Source organism: Rattus norvegicus, chromosome 2, assembly GCF_036323735.1.
Source record: "Rattus norvegicus strain BN/NHsdMcwi chromosome 2, GRCr8, whole genome shotgun sequence".
In the NCBI taxonomy this organism is placed as follows: domain Eukaryota; kingdom Metazoa; phylum Chordata; class Mammalia; order Rodentia; family Muridae; genus Rattus; species Rattus norvegicus.
In genome coordinates, this window is record NC_086020.1 from 190010419 (window position 1) to 190034825 (window position 24407).

At 41.8% G+C, this 24407-nt stretch overlaps 1 protein-coding gene across 10 annotated transcripts in view; it reads left to right on the forward strand.

The window, feature by feature from the left end:
* Spag17 (sperm associated antigen 17) overlaps positions 1–24407 on the forward strand; it is a 246975-nt gene that overhangs the window by 57770 nt on the left and 164798 nt on the right. For all 10 annotated transcript variants that reach the window (XR_005501147.2, XR_005501148.2, XR_005501149.2 and 7 more), the window contains one exon: positions 12247–12378. Coding sequence is in view for 6 of the 10 variants with exons in the window: in XM_039103807.2 (XP_038959735.1) it covers positions 12247–12378 (132 nt within the window). In the remaining 4 variants the exon portion in view is untranslated. The remainder of the gene's footprint in view (positions 1–12246; positions 12379–24407) is intronic.

Sequence of the window (24407 nt, forward strand, 5' to 3'; positions counted from 1 at the left end):
TATTTCACTCTTTATTTGTTTGCTTGTTTCAGGGGAAGGGTCTCACTATAGTCCTGACTGCTCTGGAACTCACTGTGTAGACTCATCGTGAACGAATAGAAATCTCAGGCCCCTGGGTGTTAAAAGAATGTGCTACCTACCCGATCCGTATTTTTCTTTTTTCTTTTTTTCAAAAAAAAATGTAATACTAAGACAGTTATAAGACAGTTTAATACTAAGAAGATGCACAGAATTTGATAGATGACATTTATCCATAAATTGTTTGTCTCCCAGCACTCACACGATAATTACACGAGTAAATACGACATCAGTGAATATACTAACAAAATGGAAGTTGTTTCAAAAGGCCACTGTGCCCTAAACATCATGGGCGGCATACAGTAATGTCATTTCCACAAGAAGTAGTGAGCCATAGTTCTCACCTTGTTGGACAAAGATACAGTCACGAGCACAGTGCTTCCAGTTCAAAGACATACCCGGACTCGTGTGTGGTTTACGTTGTAAGGGTTACACTGTCACCACTGGAGCCAAGAACTTCAGAGGTTTAACACTGCTACCTCCAAGCCTTTAACGGGACAAGCATTAAGCAAACAGAGGAGCTTCAGAAAGGTGCAATGGAGGGGAGGGGGAGCACAGAGGTCAAGAGGAAAGGCATAAAAGCAGTGACTTATAGCAGCTCCAGCTTGTCCTTGGAACTCCAGAAAGGGGAGAGAGAGAGAGAGAGAGAGAGAGAGAGAGAGAGAGAGAGAGAGAGAACAAGCTCACCCCAGGAATACTCACTTGCTGAACTAGAACTAGTGAAGCAGTACATCTTACTACCCTAGTCTTCCTGCAAGGCTGACCTGGGAAAGAGAGCAGGAGTGACTACATGTCAGTTGGCCTTTGGCTCAGGGTGCCCTTTAATAGGGCATGAGGTTGCTAAGTGTCTCTATGAGATGTTATTGCTACTTCTTCAATCCAGCATGCATTTTATTGGTTGCGTGCCATGTGTCGATCACCAAGCTAGCACCAGCCTTCAAGTTCCTTACAATCTAATGAGAAATGGATGAAAATGAGTGAGCTTTTTACCACTTGATAACCAAGAAGTTGTTAGCGACACAGTGAACGCACAGAGTGATGCCCGTACCTTTCTGAAGCTTTGACAGAAGGGTTTAAGAAAATGTGTTGAAAACAGAGTGGGCAACTTATGAAATAATGCTAGAAAGGAATTTTTACCAAGCAAGCAAACAGGACAAGGTGTTTTAAACAGAGGGCTTTCCTGGCATTGAAGGAGGGCAAGTGGAAAGCATGTCCCGTGGAAACCCAGCAGGTAGAGCCAGGCTGGGTTATAAAGGAGCTCTACTGTACTCTGCTAATTGATGTGGTGCACACTGTTTAGGCCTGAGAAGCGCAGAGGATCTAGGAGCATGGGGGCTCTGTCCGGGCAGAGACACTGGACGGAGGTGCAAGATTCTGTGGGAGGTTGGGAGGGGAGCACCATTAACAGTGATTAAGTGCTATATAGTATTTTGGTTGCGTGTGTACGCTGTAAACTTTTAATATAATAGCAATATATTTTAGTTATAGAAATTATAGATAATTTGGAAAATATGATAAAACCATAGGCCATGAACTGAGTGGTGCTTAAATATATCTGTGGAATATTCTATCACTTGGAGCCCTGTATCTCTTTTTAAAAGATGGAAATTATATGTTTTCTATTTTCTCCACACATTATGATGTTAGTGTTGTCTAAATCCATCTTTGGGATGCGTGATGGAAAGTTTGCTTCTATTTGGGAATATAGTTAACTCCTCTCATCTCTGCTAAATTTATACTGTTTACCAACACTTATAATTGTTTCCTTGTGAGAGTTTTCGTAAACTGGAAATTCCAGGTCAAAGTCTTTCTACAAATCATTCCAATGTCTTGACACATATTATCAAAATGTATCAGAGCCAATTCACATTCTTTCTAACAATTCCAATGTAACCTCGCCCTCTTCAACACTAAACTTCTAATCCTCAACTTGATAAGCAAGCTATCATACGGTTGGATGTGTGATCACATTTTCACTGGCCATGTCTTTTAAGTATGGAATTATTAGAGTGTGATTTTGTTCACAGATTCTCTGAGATAATGGGAGGCCCCACCAACCATTGGCATTCAGGATGGGCAATATTGGTTTTAAGTAATTTCAAAGCAGGTTTCAGGTGCTATGAAAAATACAAAAAGGATATCCAGCCCAGTGCAGCCTCACAGCATACCTCAAGAGGAGCAGATGCACAGAACTACTAGAATTTCAGCTGCAGGAGTGGACACGAGAGAAATACAAGTGAGGCCTACATCAACAGGACTAGGGACAGCAATCTCAGGGTCTTGGGAGTGTGGGAAGGCTGGCATGCCCTTTGGTGTGAACTTCTCTGTGCCAGCAGCTCTGATGTGGCATTCTTCAACATCATCTGGAGGACCTGTTAAAGATACGGATTCCAGTCCAGCCCCCAGGGATGGGTACTACCTGGGCTCCCACTGTGCACAGAGCTTCTTTTGTCTCCAAGTTCACTGAGTTGGGGATGCTTCTGAATACATGGGTGATCTGAAAAAGTCCAACTTGAGACAGATGGCTCTTTTGGGTCATGTTGACGTTACCAAGAGCATCCCCATGTTGGCAGCTGGATTGGTTAAAGGGAACATGGCCAGGGCTGCATGTAAGGATAGCTCAGCTGCTGGATAAGGGCCCTGGAGTGTCCTCTGGAGAACCCCTGTTAACCTCGGGCTAACTGGGAAAGCCAAGTGGCGAGACATGCATCTCATTTGATGCATCCATCTATTGTTGACTAACCATCTCCACTTACAGCTTTGAATTTTTATCAGTGGAAAAATAAGAGAGACGGGTTAATGATTTCCTGGCGTTTACTACTTAATTGTGAACAAGTGGTAATGGAAAAGATAAATGCTATGGAGAAAAATGGAGCAAGAGTGGGACATGGAGGGAGTTTAACTTAGTAGAGTGGGCAGTGAGGGCAAAGTTGGGATGGTGATGTTTGGAATCTAAGGGAGGACATGGATCTGCGTGGTGATCAAGGAAAGGAGTGGCCCAAACAGGAGAGGTGACAACTGTGAGGGCCTGAGATCTGAACACCAAAAACGAAGTGCACCTGAGAAAGGGTCCTGAGGAAGAAAAGCCCTGGGAACCCACCTGGAGCCGTGAACAGGTCTTGGAAGGAAACCTTGGTCAGACATAGACATGCTGGTTTCAGTCTAGCTATTTAATAAGATTTTGCTCTTTAAAAAAAATTCTGCTGTAATTCAGCCCAAGAATGGTGTGTGTGTGTGTGTGTGTGTGTGTGTGAGAGAGAGAGAGAGAGAGAGAGAGAGAGAGAGAGACAGAGACAGAGACAGAGACAGAGACAGAGAGACAGAGACAGAGAGAAAGATGAAAAGATTGGTCAGTAGTTAAAATCAACTAATTGATTGTCCTGGTTGGTTTTGTTAAATTAACAAAGCTGAAGTGATCTTAGAAGAGGACTCTCAGTTGAGAAGCGCCTGTGTCAGATCGCCTGTAATCAAATCTGTGCAATTTTTTCATTAATGGTTGAGGGGTATGAGACCAGCCTACTGTGGGCAGTGCCACACCTAGGCCTGTGGTTCTGCGTTATATAAGAAAGCTGGTGGGTCAATCCATGAAGAGCAAGCCAATTCTTCTGTCTCAGTGTCTGCCTTGACTTCTGATGGTGACAGACTGTGGTCTTTGAACTGAAGCATAAACAGGCCCTCCCCACCCCCAAGCTGGTTTTCTTTTCGTGGCACTTTGTCACAATAAAAGAAATCATGCCTAAGACACTGCTCTTACAGAGGATACAGGTCTGGTCTCCAGCACCCACCAAAAGCAGCTCGCACCTGCTTGTGACTCAAGTTTCAGGGAATTCAACACCTCTTCTGGCCTCCATGGGCACCCGAATGCATGGGATCCACATGAACTCACATAGACACACACATATATAAATAATAAATAAATGATGAATATTAAATACATATACCTCATGCCAACAAGATGCCATGATGATAACACACACCTGCATACCTAAAGAAAAGAGCTTGCCTTTCCATTCTGTACACCGTTGTATTAGACCCTACTGTTGTACATTTTATATGGTTACAAAATACTCTGTAATAGACAGAAGGCTTTTCTCTTCTTTACATTAGAGTAAGTCCCACAAATGTTTCTCCAGGAGGCACGTGCTTTTTGACATGGACCGTATCTGTTAGATGTTCAAAATACACATCTCTCTGGGGAGATTCATTACAGTTCAAATTATACATGTCTGTTAAAGCAAGCATCAGTTCTACCTTCCACATATTTGTTATTGCTGCTCTCTGAAACTTCCTTCCAGCCCCAAAGAGGTCTTAATCCCTGTCAAATGTTATTACGTTACTAGCTTTTATATAGTCTTGAAAGGGATTGTTTATTTAGCTTCAGTGAGTCCTTGTTACTGCCAGATATCATTTCATTTCAGCGCAGATGTAAAGGGTCCAATGATTGGAATTACTTCACAGCCCTGACACTGTGGAGAGACGGATACCAGTTTAATTATGGACAGCTGAAAATAATCTGGGCGTCACCTGCTCTGGGCATTTATCATCATTATGAACTTCTCACCAGGCTGTGGCCCCAACGCTTCATAATGTCCCATTTGTGTTGGGCAGACATTATGATCTATACACAACCTGCCTTGTCTGTCGCCTTTGGATTTATGGATAGACAATTTAATATTGCTTGATTATTTTCCTTTCCTCTTCGTGGAGTGAGGAAATGTGTTTCAGTCATTCCTGTTCTTTCTCCTTTCCTCTTTTCCCGTCTCTATGGCTTGCTCCACTGCTGCCTTTGTCCTTCCAGCTGCTTTTCCAATTATGCTCCATTGGAAATTATTCATTACTTAAAGAATGTGACCTGGGCAGGCTGGACAAATGAAGGGACTAGCAACGCGAAGATTGAAATGCAGTCAGCACTCAATAAATGCAGTGGAAATTAAGGAAGAGAGCAGAAGGAACCAGAAGGAGGCTCTGAAGCTACAGAGTATTTGCCATAGACAGTTTCTATCTGGCCTTGTAGACGTCATAAAGAAAAGCAGTATTTTTACATCTAAAGTCCTCTATCCACTGCTCTATAAATGTGTATATATGTGCCATTCTCAAAATGGACCTTGATTTTTCCCAGTGTTGAATGAATTTAGTGGTCAGGATCCAGCCAGCTGGAATACACCTCATACATCCAGCTATTCCCCTGTTCTCTTCTCTCCTGAAATCCTTTTGGGAGCCTTCATACACCATATTTAGATACCACTGAGAGCTAACTCCAGCTGGGGGTTAGGATTAAAGTATCCCTTGCCATGACTAGTCTTTATTGGTGGTCATGGTTTCAATCTCAGCATTGTCACGAGAACAGTGATATTCATTTTCTCTTTCTGAAGATCTTCCTCAATAAAGAATAATCCCCAGACCCCACAGATACCATTCTGGAAATGTCTGAAAAAGAAGCATCCTATAATTCACAGGAAAAAAATTCCATAACAAGAAATTACTGTCTTAAAATATCAATAGTGTCACTGGTGAGAAACCTGGAGATAGATTTTTTTTAAATTTTTACTCTGAAGCTTGAAGGGGTTAAGTAACTTGCTCAAAGCTATTTGATGATAATCTCCTAACCTTTGAGCCACATTTCAGGTAAGTTGTTAAATGGCTGCAGCAATAGATTGATCATGTCTGGCACCAAAGAAGCCACAGTTCCCAGCAGGAACCTTTTCATAGGAGCACACCTCAATGTTAAGTGGCTCTTGTCAATTGTTTACAGGTTACCTGCTCTGACATCCCTTTCATCAAGTATATAGAATCAGGCCCAGGGAGAGCAACATTTGACTCTAAACACTGACATTTTTGTGCATGTATGGACACACACTAAAACAAATAATTTCTCTGATTTTTTAAAATGTTATTATCAGATATATAACAAATATAATATAAAGGCAGTTCAGTAAGTAAATAGTCACACTCTGCCTATAATACTCTTTGAAATGCAAAATAGAGTTACAGTTTACAATGAATGAGTTATACATAATTAATCCAATGGATACTTAACTGATAGAAAAGGACTTTGCTATCTCATCCAGAACTTTTCTCCTGTGTGGCCTGTTCTGGGGCCCCTGTAACTTTAGACAGGGAAAGAGGTGTTCCAAGGACCCCCAAACATTGAGACTGGCTTCACTCTCTCTGCTAGCCTTGGGTATGGGGGGTCTCTTAATGTTTGAGAGAAGAGTCACCTCCTACACTTAACCCATCACAGCCATGTCCAAGACTCACTGCCAGGAAGGTTTTCCTGCACTCTATGCTGAAGCCCTTGGTCTCAGAACACAGCCAATCATCGACATAAATAAACTAAATGCAAAGTGAGCTGTCTCTCTCTGATTTTCCCAAGTGTTAGAATGCAAAAAGCATCAGGTATCGAGAAAGCACATCGGAAGGGAGAAAGGTAACAGAAAGAAAGCAGAAGCAAGCAGACAGCCTCTGATTTTTATTTTACAGCAGTTTATCCTGTTTCTCTTCATAAAGCAATAGATTCCCCCAAGGGTCCAGAAATAAAGATCTCAGCCTAGGCATCACAGCTTTTCATTGCTGCCCCCTTCTGCACACTGTGACCCTGAGCACACACTGTCACTGGCATAGATGTGCAGACACTGCTAGCATTGATGGCAAGTGCTGAAGAAGGGCTGAACAGTTGTCATTTCTGAGTATAAATACAAAGACCCAAAAGATTACACAAGCACAAATTAAACAGAGATAAACTTTCCCCACATTCTCATCATAGAACACCCTGACCAAAATATGTGACCACTTATGTGCTACTTTTAGCCAATGAAAAATAAAATCAGAAATTTCAATTACTTTGGCTTGCTAGAACATTTAATCATTGGCCATTTTAGGCAGAGGCTATATCTTCCAGTACAGATAAAGGACATTCCAATTTTTATACCCATCTCCAAATAAAACTATCACTATCGATATACACAAAGATAGAAAGCTGAATAACACTAGTGTTGGTAATGGTTGTTCATCAATCGTGACCCATGAAATTTTAGTAGGAGCAAAAACACGATTAACACACAGACACTTAATGTGAAAAAATATGTTCTGTATGTCCACCTAGTTAAATGACCAAACACACATAAAAGAAAAAAAACTACTATATGTTTATATGTATGTATATGTGCATGTGGCATGTTGATTGGTTCACAGTTTTCTCTAGAAATAGGTCTGGTGCAAGAGATGGGGAAATGCTCTCCTTTTCACTGTACAGCCTCCTCTACTGTTGAGATGTTTTTTCATGGAAATGGATAATACTCTTCCTCATTTGAATCATACACTGAGAAGATAATTTACCCAAAAGAAGGTGACAGTAAAAATTATGCACACATTAAATCCTCTGTATCCAAAAGCCTGCTCACTCAGCTCTGTGCTAGTCTGGGCCACATCTATCTCTAGTCAGAGATTCTGTTCTTGTATGCCAGATTATCCAACCAATCCTAAACCATCTATCCAAAGAAATTAGGCTAAATATGAAGTCATGTTTTTAAATTGCCACAGTTACAACAAAATCCCATAGGCTCCAAGGGAAAACTTCCAAACCAAAGGACCTTTCCCTGCAGGGGAACCCATAATTATTACAGTTTCTGAAAGACATGGCTTCCCCTGGCTTTCTACACCCTAGCCATTCCTTGCCCTCTCCTCTACAACTTGCATTAAAATTCCACAGGCAAGAGAGATATGGATCTAAAATCTATATACATCCTCAGAACTCACTTGAGAGCAAATGCTCATGTTCTGCAGTGAACAAGCTGCCCCACGTGTTAAACACACTGGGGAAATCAGGCAGAAACCTCATGGCTTTCTAGTCATCCATCCACCCATCCATCCATCTATCCATCCATCCATCCATCCATCCATCCATCCATCCATCCACCCGTCCGTCCGTCCATCCATCCATCCATCCAGTTCCCATGGGAATGTGCATACCAATTCTAAGCATTGGTGGGGCAGATATCTGTGCTTAATATGTGAGATGGTGCCACAAAGGGGAGGAGTGTCTAGGGGGAGCACTAGTATCTGTGGATGGACCTGGCTGATCCCCAGACAAGAGAAAGGTTTGGTTGCTTTGTTTTTGTGTGTGTTGTCTCAAACAGTAAACGGTAAGTATGATGGAGTCGCTGTGCACTGTGATGCAGAGGCAGATGCTGTTCTTGCTTAGCGTGCCCAGAATAACAAGACATCCTAAGAGAAAGGGCATCCACTTCCAAAGCATTCCTCACGCAATGAGCATGTCCCACCTCTACTGTGACGTTTGACATCCTTCTACAGTAGCCTTTCTCAGAATAGGTCACATTCAGTTATTCTACTCCAAGTCGTCTTATGTGGGCAGATTCTTCCTCCTGCAGCCCTGAGTGGAGCTTCCTGAGACTACAAGACCTTGCCCCATCTCAGTTACCACCACCATGATGAGTCTCTTTCTCCCCTCTGGTTCACCTTGGGTTTCTCACTCAAGTCAGGCACTTTTATTTGATACTTTAACTTGATGAGGACTTAGGTTTACACCCATGAACGATTATTTTTCTTACCAGTTTGGAAAGTTTAGATCTTTGTCTAGTTGCTGCCAGCTTCTTTCCGATGGTCCATCAAGTTTTTCAATACTCATAGCCCTTGTTATTTTGCTCTTACATACATTCTCATAAAGGCAGTGGGGCACCCAGACGAATGTACACACACACATTCCCAGATGTATGTCCGCATATTGACTTTAACTCCAGGACAAATGATCTTTGGAATCCTGAAAGCTAGAAGCTTGATTATTTTTCCTTAATTACCACACACAAGGCAGAAATGAAACCTTTCCAATATGTTCTATAAAAAGAGAGCCATCTCTTAACCCCAACCGCCTTTGCAGTTTTTAATTCCCTAAAAGGAATCTTTCATTCAAACGCCTTCTGAGGATTCTTCATCTGAAACCAAACCTGGCTTCTGACTTTATGTCTGTGAGTAATGGTGAGGAAAACAAGAACTGCTGGTGGAAACTCACTTGGAAAGACCTTTTTTGCTGCTTTCCTGGGGATGGCCCACAGGCCACAAGCAAGGGTTCAGTCTCAAGTTTTAAGTTGGCACAGATTTGTTTTCTCTAATTTCCTTAATTATCCCAAGATCATTCCAAACAGCCATACTTGGAGTCACGTCACTTGAGAGAAGCCCTAGAAGACAGGTGTGTCCAGGCTTCTCCATCACTGATGCAGCCACTGGTAGGCAGAGCTGTCTGTGGGAATGTCTGAGTGGTTTCCATATGGGCCATCAGGGCCAGCCTGGAGGATGCATTCCACAGGCTGCATCGCCTTCTATTCTACCTGCTTTGCATCCACAGCTCATGGAGTACTAGGTGTCCCAGTGTCCTCTCCCATCATCTCTCCACATCAAGAGTAAGGTATCACTGCTGCTTTGATGCCACAACAGGTTTTATTGAACCCCAGGGCTCTAGAGTTTTCAGATATGCAAACTAACTTTTACAGCCTACAAAATACTTCTCTCTGGTAACTTTTGGTTGTGCTTCTAGTACATTTGAACCCTGTGGGGTAATGGCCATGAAGTCCTGGAGACAAGAAGCTATAGAGCAGGAACAGTCACATCCCATAGAGTACCATGACACTAGGCAGATTTACCCAAACCTTTCTGGGCACAGATGAGAATTCTATCGTCACAGATCACCAGTGAAAGACTATCTGTGCTGAAAGGGACCAGATATAGATCTCTCCTGAGAGACACATCCAAAGCATAGCCAATACAGAGGTCAATGCTAGCAGCAAACCACTGAACTGAGAACAGGACCCCTTGCGGGAATTAGAGGAAGGATTGAAAGAGTTGAAGGAGCTTACAACCCCATAAGAACAACCATTCCAACCAACCAGAGCTTCCAGGGACTAAACCACTACTGAAAGCCTATACATGGACTGACCCAGGGCTCCAACTGCATATGTAGCAGAGAATAGCCTTGTTGGGGCACCAGTGGAAGGGGAAGCCCTTGGTCCTGCCAAGGTTGGACCCCCAGTGCAGGGGAATATGGGGGCAGTAAGGGGGACGTATAGGGGGAATACTCATATGGGGGGAGGGAGGGGAAGGAATGGGGCTTATGGACAGGAAACCAGGAAGGGGAATAGCATTTGAAATGTAAGTAAAGAAATATATCTAATCAAAATTTTAAAAACAAAGAAAGAAAGACTATGCTGCCACTCTAGGTAGCACTCTAGCACCAACTCCTTCCAATACTGGCACAATCTTTTTACTCCATAGGAAAGTTTCATACCAGGCTACTATGAGCCTTTAAACCCCAGATTTGAATATATGGGACCAGATGTCACAAAGCAGCCTGGTTGGCAGCACACTATTCAGCCACTATTGAAAAATGACATTTCAAACCAAATATTGACACCCACCCTTGGTATTGGGTCCAGCTTCATTTTATAGTAAGTTCCAGGGCAGCAATCTCCTTAGGATCCCAGAACATCCTGGATCCGGTCATTGATAAACAGTATCTGTGGGTGTCCTGTCCATTTTCTTGAATCACAGCCATTGTGCCCTTTCCATATTGTGAGCCAGCAGGACAGAGCCCACCATGAGAGACAAACACTGTGCTTCTGGGGAGTACTCAGTGCTCTCTCTCTCTCTCTGACACACACACACACACACACACACACACACACATACACACACATGCTCACACACACACACCTCTCTCTGACACATACACACACATGCTCACACACACACACATGCTCACACACACACATGCACACACACACACACACACACACACGCTCACACATGCATAAATGCATGCACACATGCACACAGCTCTTGGGTTTCTGGTTTGTTCCTTTGGCATTTGGAAAGGGAAGCTTTAAAGACATCCTCTTCCTGGGTTTCTCATTGTGCAATGCAGAGCAGGAACCTCTACAGTCTCTACAAGGTCCAATTACATTTTTGGCACATGAAGATCCACAGGGCCTTCTCCAGCTCAAAGCAAAATATGCACCTCCCTTTCTTTAAGCTATTTGGCAAAGGGGAAAGTCAAAGAGGCTGGACTGGTCATGGAAACCCTGACCCAAGAGCTAATGTGAGCTTCAGACAAGACACAGCTCCAGAGAAGCAGTGCACACGGTCATTGTCTGAGACTGAGGGCCTGAAATTGACACCATATGTACCAGAGGAGTGATTGCTCCAAGGGGTGGGGAGAGAAAAGCCATATGTCAGAACATTGTAGCAACACCTAATTCATCCTGAGGTTATAAATAAATATGATGCTCCTTAAAAAAAAAACCAAAAGTTGAAAAATCTTTAACTAGATTGCTTCTGTGACAATATTTCAGGCAGAAGCGGACTTTATTAGGAAGATAACAGGAATAAAGAGAAACACGTAACAACATTTATGGTATATTTTACATGATTTTATTTTTTTTGTAGTAAATAAAGTGGTTATAGGGCTCCAAGGAAAAGAACCCAGATGTTAGAGAGTTGTGTGAAATTTAGGGGAAACAAGCTGTAAAAAACACAGCCATAAAATAGGCTGTCAGTGCCACACATCTGGACAATACAGCTGTATGTTCCTAGTGCCTGTCGTCACCCAAAGAAAACTCAATAACCTCATTTCACCCCAATTAGTCCACATACCAACAGGATCAACATTAAGCAGCAAAGAATGAGGGGGCCACGCAACATTTGTATGGTGCCCCTATGTCAAGCACTTTCAGCTGAATTTGGTCACCAAGAAATAAGGGACTGCCAACGTAGCCATTTACACTATGATAAAACTCGATTCAACAATAACATCCTAAAAAGTCAGATTGACATCTTGGACTGCCGGCTACGCCAAACAGCACCAGACTTTCTGTAGTGTGAAAGTGACCTGCCAGTCACCCCAGATGGGACCTTGCCCATGTCTAATAAGTCCTGGGAGTCTTGACACCACTGTACAAAGTGTTCACCACCTTGGTGAAGACAGAGCTGGTAATAAAATGACCCAGCCTTGATGGTCCTGGGCACATTTCCCATTTATGCGTCCCCCTGGTAACGACCTGTCTTTACATTAAGACAAATATCACAAAGCATAAAGCCCCATGCCATCCTCTTGTCACTGATAGACTGTATCAAAGATCATAAAATGTCACCTCTCCTTTGTAGGTGTTGCTGGCAGCAAAAACAATCATGGACAATGGAGAGAAGCTGACCTTACCATTGGTAGGGAAACTCTTGAAATTTCAACTCCTGCAGATTAAAACCAAGGACCAGCAGAGGCGAGAAAACGAAAAGAAGGTACCATGTGGAACCTGGGTCCCCAGGAGCTCAGGAGTTAGTGGGTGGGTCAGTTAAAGACCTCCCCCTTCCTAAGTTGCTGTAGCATTTGTTGGGGGTGAATCTGAAAGTCACCTCTGCTCCTTAAGGAAGAAGTGCTCATAGGTGTATTTGAAGAGTTGTGATAAATATATTAACTCCCCTAATTTGTGAAAATGTCAATATTCAGGGCATGGAATCCAGGTGGTTTTATGGTTAGAGTCTTTAATATCGTAGCAGGAATGGGGCCCAGGAAAGAGACAAGGTCACAAGTAAATATCAAAACAAGGAGGAGAGACTCACCAAATTAGGATCTAACAATTTAAACTGTCTGTGATGTTCTCTCTGAGTGTTTATTCGCATGGCAAGCATCCTGCCCGTTCAGAGAGTGACAGCTTCTGTAACAATCCATCCTTCCTGCTTCCAGAGCCTCTGTCTGATCTTTTTATTTTCCACAGAGGGAAACTTTTTGTTCACTCTGCCTATGGAAATCAATTGATGTGCTTTTTAAAATTCACATCTGCATAAGAAAAATTATTGTAAAAATACTTTCGGCAGAGTGATGCCCAATTCAGAGCCATTTTTTATGATCATTAGTAGGAATGCGAAATGCTTTCCTTAGTTTTCAAATTATACCGAAATAGTTTTGTGACACCAGATGCTTCTATGTGCATGTGTGATGTGTTTCCACATGCGTAAGTGATGGATCAAAAGGAGAGTTCTTTGTGACCTGAGTAGGAAGGACAAAAACCAACTAATGGAAATAGAAAAAGTAAATATATTCCCATTGTGTCTTCCTTACCTTTGCAAAATCCTTGGATCTATGCACCCTACTTGATTGAGCTTTGGATGACGATGACGATGATGACAATGACATCATCACTTTGTACTTGCTATAGGTTCTATGTACTTGCAAAAGTTCTATGCTTTCCTAAAAAGAACCCCATATAGCTTCTTTTTAGGGTGGCACATTCTGTATCCAGGAAAATTCTGTTCCAAGAAATGGCTGGTGCTGTGGTTTTCCATTTACTGGTGCTCTTTCCAACATGGATCATAGATCTGTACTCTAAGAAGCGCTCAGAGACGGGCTGGAGAGATGGCTCAGTGGTTAAGAGCACCCGACTGCTCTTCCAGAGGTCATGAGTTCAATTCCCAGCAACCACATGGTGGCTCACAACCATCTGTAAAGAGATCCGATGCCCTCTTCTGGTGTGTCTGAAGACAGCTACAGTGTACTCATATATAATAAATAAATAAATAAATAAATATTTATAATAAATATAATAAATAAATAAATAAATAAATAAATAAATCTTTAAAAAAAAAAGAAGAAGCGCTCAGAGAAGTCAAGAGTTAGCAGAGGAAAATTTAGACAATTTCAAAGTATAACCATCTCCTCTTGTGTGTTTAAATGCCAGTGTCATGGGGGAGCCTGAGTTGTGCGAGTGGACTGTGAGGTCAGTAAAACACTCAGCTGAGGAGCAGGCTGCAGAGAGACACTGGCCTGTTTGCTGACACTATAAGTCAGTAATCGCCTACTACAATATTTTCAGATTTTAATAAGCAGTCTTCAAATAAAAAATCAAATATTCTAGACACTCGGGAATTTTTAAATACATGAACTGACATAAAATATCCTCACATTGTTCTTTTGCTCAGCATTACTCTGAACTGTGAACTATATTGATGTGGTTAGGAGATTCTGAAGCTGTGCAAAGAACCTTGATTTGCTTGTTGAAATTTTGGGTGCCATGGCTTGAAGTTAATTTGCTGAAGAAAAAAGCGTGAGTCGCAGTAAGAGAACTCTGAGCAATTAAGAACCAACAATTACACAATCTAATTTAATATCCTTATTACCAGTGCTTCCCAGAGCACCAGCCCTTGTGTCTGAGCTAAAACCATCTGAGCAGGTGCTAAATAAATGGGTGAAAATTGATTGGAATGGATTGCTCCCCAGAAAGTCGTCCTTGTAAATGAGAGGTGAAAGGAGTGGTTTGCTGGGTGAGGGGTGAGGTAATCCATGTACATTTCTCAGCGATGCTAACCGAGAGATTAGTTGGAACAATTGAGGTTAATGCTTGTCGGCCAAAAGTCGGGCAGAGAGCAAAGTAAGCAGGGCAACGTGTCCCCTGCAATAGCTAACTGAAGTGCATTGTCAATGGGGAAGAGGGTCTTTCTTCTTCCTTGGCCGAACCTAGAAGGCTCTACTTTGGTTGCACAGGGAGCAAATCTTCAGCTTTTTCAAACTTGCCATTAAATCTACAGAGATACTCACTTTCATGGGCTAATCCTAATATATAGCATCTCTCCAACCCCAAGAACGTATTGTGCCTTCTGGGTTTAAGGTTTGGAAATGAACTTTCCAAAGAATGAATGCTTTAGGGAAACTATTCAGAGCGGTAATTATAGAAAACATTAAGGCAGGGACGGGGGCACTGAGGACTAATAGAATTAGGCATTTCTTGTCTTTTTGCTCCCCAGGGAACAGATGTAATGTGTCGCCATATATTTGGTCCTATTTCCACATTTTTTTTCTCTAAAAACAAACGGTAAATTATAGCTTAAAGTGCCAGATAGAATAAAGATATTTTAGTCCTGTTTAAGTCCTGGTTATGCACTGCAGTTGAACACTGGCTATTGCCTTTGATTTCCACTTTGAAAGAAAACTTGTTAGATAATTAATATTGTAAAAACTCTAAAGGAGAGGTGCTCTGAAGGAACAGAATGTAAAATTTAGCACGTGGACTCATAGGATACAAATGGCAGCTTCTAATTGTTTGAAAACACTCATCTTTTTGGGAACACTTCAATAATCTATATATAAATATAGATATAGATCGAAACATTAGAAATGTGCTTTATTGTATAAACCTCTCTAACATCTCAGAACTTCTGAGTATGATTATCCTGTGTAATAATAGCCAATTGGGCTGTTTACTACATCATAAAATTTGAATGGGAGTGCTTGTTGAGAAATAAAAACATTTCTAACATTTCAGAACTTCTGAATATGATTATCCTGTATTATAATAGCAAATTAGACTGTTTACTATGCCATAAAATTTGAATGGATGAGTCTGTTCAGAAATGCATCTCCCTCCCACCATTATCTCAAGGATCACCCTGTAGCTTTGGTCCTGCATGAACATCTGCAGTTAATTCATCAGCCCGGCAAACACTCACTGTAACAAACACCTGTGGGCACAGGGTGCCGGGCGCAGGGATTCCCACCGTAGTCATTCTAGTTTTAAAATACGTCTCTTGGTTTTTAATCTGGAACATTTGATTTAGCTGTTGTGTCACCTTTTATTTTCAATCACTCTTTCTTCTGATTATTTTTGAATTATATATTAAATATAAGCACTCACTTGCTGGTGATTTATATCTCAGTGAGATTAAGAAACTAAAAGAAAATGATGCTCAAGAGTTGGGAAATGTCTATGGCTACATTACAACAAAAAAACCAAATCCAAAACAAAACAAAACATTGACCTTTAATATTACTAATCCATGTAAATGGAGTCTTCCCATGACTCAGAACTGAAATGAGAATATTTGCACAGGCTGTCCTGAAAAGATCCAAACATGTTTTAATTGTGCCTTTCATGGATGAATTTAATCTGTTCATGTTTTCTTAGAAGTTCATAGCAAACGCTTTTCTATGAGAGACTAGCCCCTTCTGTCTGTGGTTTACATACCGAGTGTGCTGCCTTATTTTCACAAGCACTAGAACAGAGGAAAGGCAGACAGAAAGAACTATGGGAAGACAGGATTTAGCAACCTTTTCATTAAAAAATATTCAAACAGCCTAGTTTTACTAACGAGACATACCGAAGCCTCATGCAAGCTGCAGCCTTCTCCCAACGAGAGATGAAAAGAGATTAAGAAGAACCATTTACTTCCACAGACATTCCCGAGCTTCTTCCAGTCAAAACCCCAAGAAGCTGGAAATCGGCCAGAGAAATGCCATTTTGCGCGTGTGTTTTATTTTAAAGGAAAGGCCATGGGGACAGACCAGGAAATTACAGGCTGGTTAGTTTTGATTCAGTTGTGGTTAAATTCTTCAGAAACTATTTTAAGAAGTCAAACAGAGGAAGGGCAGGGAGCCTGCGTGGAGGGTTCCTGGGTGGTTCTAGGAAAGGAATAGCTTGCCTCACTAGCTGGCAGGAATTCTTTGAGGCAGGATTATCAAAATGAAGATCCAACTGACACAAATGGAAGATCTAAGGAACCCCAAACCCCAGCGATGCTGCAGAAATAAATGACGCCCCAGCTGGCCTCTCTGCGAAACAGGACTCTGCTTTGCTGGCTGTTTTGATTTTTATTAATGAAAATTTTTCATAAACTACTAGAAAATTTTCATTAAAGGAGAAAAATAGACTAACATTTTTAGGTAGCAATTAATAGTTACTATTTTTGACTGTTTAACTCTATATCTTCAGACATGTTATATCATTTCATAATTAAACGATTTAATAGCATTAGTACCATGGACCATTCCCAGTTTGCAGATGGTGAGACTATGGGTGGTGGGAATTTAAGCATTCCTGAAGGCTAACAGCTGTGCTCTCAACAGTCAGGAGTCCAATCCCAACCATCAGATTGAATGTGTGCTGTTAACGCCCGTGAACGCTTCACCTGTCTGTCTCAGTAATTCTAAGATGGCCTCCGGACTCCCATACAGTAGAATGCTGTCTGGTCTCAGGACTCAGTCTTGCTGGATAATCTGTCCACAGACATCTCTGGTCTCCCTGATTACTCTTCAGACAACTTCTAGAGGTTCACTGTGGGAACCATTGTCAAGGAGGAAAACTCAGCAAAGATAAACAGCATTGGGTTAACCAATCACTGATACCAAGAACAACCACGACTTAATTTCTAGTCCTTTCTTGCCAAGAAGTCACCCCGTCTCTTGAGGAAGAGACTTTCTGAGATTATCCACACACCCTAATGCCTTCTCCCTGCCCCTTTGGATGGTTAACGAGGATATTATTAGCTTTCATGATGCCAAAGTCTCTTTGCGACATGTCTGATCCTGCGTGAGGCACATAGTAGCCCTGCCCATCCCCCTCAGCCACCACACACACAGACACTCCCACATTCTGATTCACTGAACTAAGAACTGCACAAATTACCTCCCACGCCTAGTAATATTGTGTGGGGTCCTAGAGCTTGTATCATTTGATGAGATGAAACAAATACACCCCTAAGCATAAATGTTTTTATTTGTGTAAATTTATGTGTATGTGTACTGCTGGTGCCTACAGAGGTCTAAAGAGGGAACTGATCCCCTGGAGCTGGAATTACATACGAGCTCTTGGGATCTGCCCAATGTGAATGACCCTCTGGAGGAGCAACAAGTGCTCTTCACCACCGAGCCGTCTCTCCCACACCTCTAAGCATATATTTTCTTCCACTCCAACATGGCAAGCAGTTCTCAACCCATGGGTATCAACCCCTTCCACAGGGGTCGTTGAAGACCATCAGAAAACACAGATATTTAAATTACAATTCATATCAGTAGCAAAATTACAGTTTTGAAGTAGCAATGAAAATAATTGTATGGTTGGTGGTCACCGCAACATGAGCAACTTGTTAAAGGGTAGCAGCGGTAGGAAGGTGGAGAACCACTGTTCTGACAGTGCTCTGGAGAAGGAAGTTTTTAATTCAAATTCATGTACTTTCAGATCATTAGAGGTACTGGAAATGACCTGAGGCAATAAGGAGCAGGAAGGAGAAGGAAAGAAGGAAAAACAGAAAATAAAGAAAAAATATATAAGGACAAACAAATAACAAATAACAATCATCCTGTTATTATCAAAACCAGTAATATTCAGAATGCTTCTTTTTCTACTTCTTGATGTATATTATAATATATGTTATATATAATAATCATGATATATGATATATTGCATGCAATTTATCATATATATTCATTCCTTTAGAGAACTATAGTCATGGTAAAATATTTTAACAGTTTTTTAGCCAAAAACGTATCATAATTTGGCTATTATCACAACATCCATATCTATTGTTATCACTTGTTCTGTGAATTTCTACTGCCTATCCTAATTTTCCTATTTATTATTCTATTGATGGACATGTATGTGCTTTCTACATTTGGGGTAATAAATAATATATTATGCAATATGCAGTGGTCAATATTTTGAATAATGTATTTAGTGTAGATTTTAGAACTGGTTAAGTAGGTCCCCAAATATTCCCATAATCTTGTGTTTTCACATTGAACTGCTACCATTAGACATAGTTCTCCATGTAAAAAAATAAGACTTTAATCAACTTAACTTGGAGATCACTGTGTGTGTCATGCACCATCTTGGATATTTGGCAGTATAACAATGAAGGGATTTCATAAAAATAAAACATCTATTTCATACATGTATATTCTGAGTTTGGAGCATTTTTACACACACACACACACACACACACACACACACACACACAAATGCCTCTCTCATTACTCCCTTTGCACTGCTCAATTCTTTTTCAAGAGGATAAATATGATTAATATTGTCTTACCTCATACAGAGTCTATGAGGCACTCACCATCTCCAGAACCAGACAAGTGACTTGCTTACCAGAAGTAAAGATGATCAAAGAGCGCTAACATAGGACTCAGAAAAAACCCAGTTTCTTGTAAAACACATAATGGAGTAAGTTAGTTACAACTTCCACAAGCCTGCTTTCTCCTCCATCTCTTTGATCTTACTGTGAAGATCTCATAGTAGGCCACACCCACACCAGTGAGATACATGGTACATAGAGCATCAGTTATAAAAATATATGAAGTCTAACTTCTCATTGCTATGTACTTGGTTTTCACCACTGATCCTCCTTACTACTGAGAAAGGGGAAAGGAATGTCAATTAGGTTTGAATGTTAACATCAAGATGTCATTTGGAAATAAAATATCTGAAACATTTTGAAGTACCAAATAACTGGGTTGCTTTGTTACAGAACAGACTTTTCCCCTGTCTTTAGAAAGATGGTGTAACTGAAGAGCCTATGTAGATTCACTTAACAGTCAACTGAGGATGTGGGATGCTGTAACTGTCTCCAGGTATTGCTTGGCAAGAGACTTCTACATCTGCCAAGTAACTTAAATGGTTCAGAAGTCCCTGTGCCTACCCAAAGCCCTCCCACAATAGGAAGCATCCATATGTCTTCTATTCATACTCTGTTTTAGAAAGTGCATTCCATGATAAACTTGACCCTCCACTCCTGTGCTAGGGGACATACGTTTCCCCAAACATGGCTGGAGAACAATTTTGGGGATACTCCCTAATCTGCATTTTGTCTTGAATTGACAAGAGTCTCAAATATTTAAAGCAACGAGCAGAAGACAGTGGGGTAGAAACATGAAGTCATATTGTCTCGAAGCAAGAAAGAGTGTATGAGCCAAGTTTTAGTTTGTGATTTAGGGTTCATTCATGCTGAATGTTTGTCTACTCTGTCTTATTCAGCTTTCTCTTGTGGGAAGTTTAAGTTTTCACCTGGTTTGGCTCCTGATGGGTTGCAAGCACACACCCACTCAGGAGCTGTCTGGATTCATGAATGAAACACACACACACACACACACACACACACACACACACACACACACACACCAGGCAATTTTTAAATGCCTTGGCTACCTCAAAGACTGGGCACACCTAAACATTCCCCTACTACCCAAGGTCCAATCAAGCATGTGGCCAGTGGCCGTCCACCCAAATTCTCACATGGCTGGTTGGCTTTCTCTCCTGCAGCTCCTATACCCCATCCTTCTCCTCTGAGTCATGGTGATTCTCCATCTCCTTTTTCCCAGTTCCTAGCCCACTCAAAACTAAAGGTCCCAGCCTGTCTCCCTTTGCCCAGCCATTGGCTGCTGACATCTTTATTGATCGAAAACAATTGGAGACAAGGACCTTCAGCATTTGGACATGCAGATTCCTGATTAATCAAAACATTAAAACCAATCCCCAACATTTACCCCTAAATTCTACAGCATCCTGTAGGTTAGAGAGGAGTACATAAAACAAGAGAAAAATGAAAGGTATGGTTTGAACTTCCTGTGACTAGAGTTCAGTAGAAAAGGAGGAAACAATTTCAAACCAAGGAACAATTCAAGGATCCTAGCTGCCAATCATTGTTCAGAGCTTGAGGATATGGCCCTGGTTCTGCCTCAGTATGGATGGTAGGAGGAGTGAGGGACAATCTAAACACAGGAGAGGAGTGGATAGACCAGCTCTGAGGTCAGCTATGAGAAGGTAGAAGGTAGCAAGGGACCTGTTCAGAAATCTACTAACATCTCTGCCAGACCTGGAGCCCACTGGGACTAGGTGCTTGTGTCTGTTGCTGCTCACTGCTGTACAGTTTCTTGGCACTGGAGAATCCTTGCTGTGCCCAGAGGTTCATTCATAGCCATCTTTCTTGAAGTTCTACTAACCATTACTGTTAAATGGAAAGCGAAAGATGTTAAACTGTATGGAGAGAAGGCCGAAGATGGAGCAACTGTCTTCACTCATCTTTCTGGGTGCTGAGATGGAAACTTGTGTAACTACTTCACCTTTCAATTTTTTCAGTGATGATAAGTGTTTGTCTAGTACAGTGGTGTAAAAAGGCTGACCTGGGTGACGCAAAAGCATGTTTGTAAAGGCAAAGGAGGCAGATGGTGATCATTCACTTATACTAAAAGAAATAAATTTAAAAAAATTCCCTGCCTCCTAATGTGGCCTTGCTAAATGGAGAAAAAGACATTAGTGAATAGGAAATACAGCTAGAACATCCAGGAACTGCTTGTGGGTCCCTGGGAAGACAGAGCAGAGGGCGTGCAGACAAGCATAAAAGGAGAGAGGCAGAAGGATAGGAGAGAGGACACTGGGAGAGAAGCAGAAGCTGAGGACAGCTGGAGCCTCAGAACAGGAAGATAAGCTTAGAGCTGTGAGTCACACCAGCGTGTCCTCTTCTCCGGGTCAATGTCCTCAAACTCTATGTCTTAATAAAAATTACCCATCTTCTTTGTGAGATCAGACTAAAAACATGGTGTCTGAAATCACATTTCATACTGCATTACTAGATACTGGCACCAGAATTTGCCACTGATTTTGAATTTGGGGTTATGATCAACCCATTTCTCTCTAAGAGCCCAAGAAAAATCATAGGAAACAATGCTCAGGAGCTCCTGAACTGGTTGACTCCATGGAGGAAAATCACTGAGGAATTTTCCTCTGTGCTCTACAAATGCATGTAGAATGCTTAACTATTTGAATGAATGCATACGTCAGTAAGTCATTCTTTAAAATTACTTAACCTCAAATCACTTTCTTATCTCAATACAAAGAAATTACCCTTGTTTCAAATTTCAGCCATAAAAGTTTCTGGAAGACATCAGTTGGGAAAGTTGTGACTTGACTGTGGCAAGGCTAATGTCTACCGAAGACAAACACAGTGGTTTCACATTGGTACATGGGTCATCACCCAAAGCTGAGTTTTCAGAGGCCCTGATGACCCCTGATAGACCCAACAGGCTAATTGGAATCAGAGCCATGGCTATGGTCCAAGGACTCTCTGCAGAGAGCATGGGTGCCACAGCCCTCTGACCTGGCATTACTGTTCAATAGTTTTGTTGTTAAATTGTTGCTCGCCCCCACCAAGCTTGTTTTCTCCTTCATAAAGTGAAGCTAATGTTCTACCCATTGTTATCTATAAGGACTTTACAAGGTACAGCATCTGCTATAAAACATGAGCTCAGTAAATAGATATATCCTAGATATTGATGATGATAGCCATGACTGAAATCGCCCTTTGCTAATTTATGGCTGACAATATTACTTTCAGTATTGCAGGGAAGACTTTTTGGCCTAAAGTTTCCTCCATGTAGAAAAGCAAAGTTACAGAGAGAACATTAGCCCTAGTGCCTGATGCAGCAGCCTGACCACAGCCTGAGGTGTCTGCTCAGTCTTCCAGACCCTCCCATTGGTCTGTCACTGCCTTGAACCCTCGAACAGGCACTAACATTCTTGGCTTCTCTGGATCTTCTTTTCCTTTGCCATTGTGATTCTTTTCTTGTTTTTATCATTGTGAACAGGGGTCTTCATAATGACTTCTTGATTATCTCATGGTTATTTCCTTATTTCCTCCATCCCATATCAGCCATTTACTCCTATGTCTACCCTGACCCAACACTACTACAGTCTTAACGTCTCCCATTCTCTAACCTTGGATGTTCTCTATCCTTCCCTCTTAAAAATGACCTAATAGGAACTGCTCTCACCCCCAAAGTTTCTTCAGCTCCACTGTTGCTGCTGGCCTTTGGCAGCCACCAGTCTCTGGGCATTGCCATCTCTGCTATTCATCTACTATTCCATGGTCCAGACCTGTCATCCTATGCTTTAGCAAGTTTGACAAAGGATGCAGAGCCCAAGTTCCCTTCACAATCAAACTTTTCAAGGTAGCTGCCCCACACAGATGCAGTTCCTGGTGTTACTATCTCCATATCTACCACCTCTACAGCCCACCAGAGCTGTTTTTCCTTAGTGTTAACCACAACTAGGGACGCATCTTTTTAAACTATTTGGTACGTTTGCTCTCTCTCCTTACTTCCTACATTTTTTCCTCCAGCTATATTTTTTCCTCCATCTTTATTTTTTCTCCATCTTTATTAAATTGGGTATTTCTTATTTACATTTTTATATTTCAATTGTTATTACCTTTCCCGGTTTCCAGGCAAACATCCCCCTAACCCCTCCCCCCCTCCTATATGGATGTTCCCCTCCCCAACCTCCCCACAAAAATCACGTTCACTGGGGGTTCAGTCTTGGCAGGACCAAGGGCTTCCCCTTCCACTGGTGATCTTACTAGATTATTCATTGCTACCTATGAGGTCAGAGTCCAGGGTCAGTCCATGTATAGTCTTTGGGTAGTGGCTTAGTCCCTGGAAGCTCTGGTTGCTTGGCATTGTTGTACATATGGGGTCTCGAGCCCCTTCAAGCTCTTCCAGTTCTTTCTCTGATTCCTTCAACGGGGGTCCCGTTCTCAGTTCAGTGGTTTGCTGCTGGCATTCGCCTATGTATTTGCTGTATTCTGGCTGTGTCTCTCAGGAGCGATCTACATCCGGTTCCTGTCTGCCTGCACTTCTTTGCTTCATCCATCTTATCTAGTTTGGTGGCTGTATAAGTATGGGCCACATGTGGGGCAGGCTCTGAATGGGTGTTCCTTCAGCTTCTGTTCTGAACTTTGCCTCCCTATTCCCTCCCAAGGGTATTCTTGTTCCCCTTTTAAAGAAGGAGTGAAGCATCCACATTTTGGTCATCCTTCTTGAGTTTCATGTGTTCTGTGCATCTTGGGTAATTGAAGCATTTGGCCTAATATCCACTTATCAATGAGTGCATACCATATGTGCTTTTCTGTGATTGGGTTACCTCATTCAAGATGATATTTTCCAGTTCCATCCATTTGCCTACGAATTTCATAAAGTCATTGTTTTTGATAGCTGAGTAATATTCCATTGTGTAGATGTACCACATTTTCTGTATCCATTCCTCTGTTGAAGGGCATCTGGGTTCTTTCCAGCTTCTGGCTATTATAAATAAGGCTGCGATGAACATAGTGGAGCACGTGTCTTTTTATATGTTGGGGCATCTTTTGGGTATATGCCCAAGAGAGGTATAGCTGGGTCCTCAGGTAGTTCAATGTCCAATTTTCTGAGGAACCTCCAGACTGATTTCCAGAATGGTTGTACCAGTCTGCAATCCCACCAACAATGGAGGAGTGTTCCTCTTTCTCCACATCCTCGCCAGCATCTGCTGTCACCGGAGTTTTTGATATTAGCCATTCTGACTGGTGTGAGGTGGAATCTCTACTTCCTACATTTTTGACCTTTTACTCACTCCCCCCTCTTGTTGACTGGCTTGTTCTCCTACACCAAATGAATAAGTGTTGCATTTCCCATGATCCAAAGCCTAATTCTCACATTTTTTAGAAAGTCTTACCCAAGTCAATTTATGTCT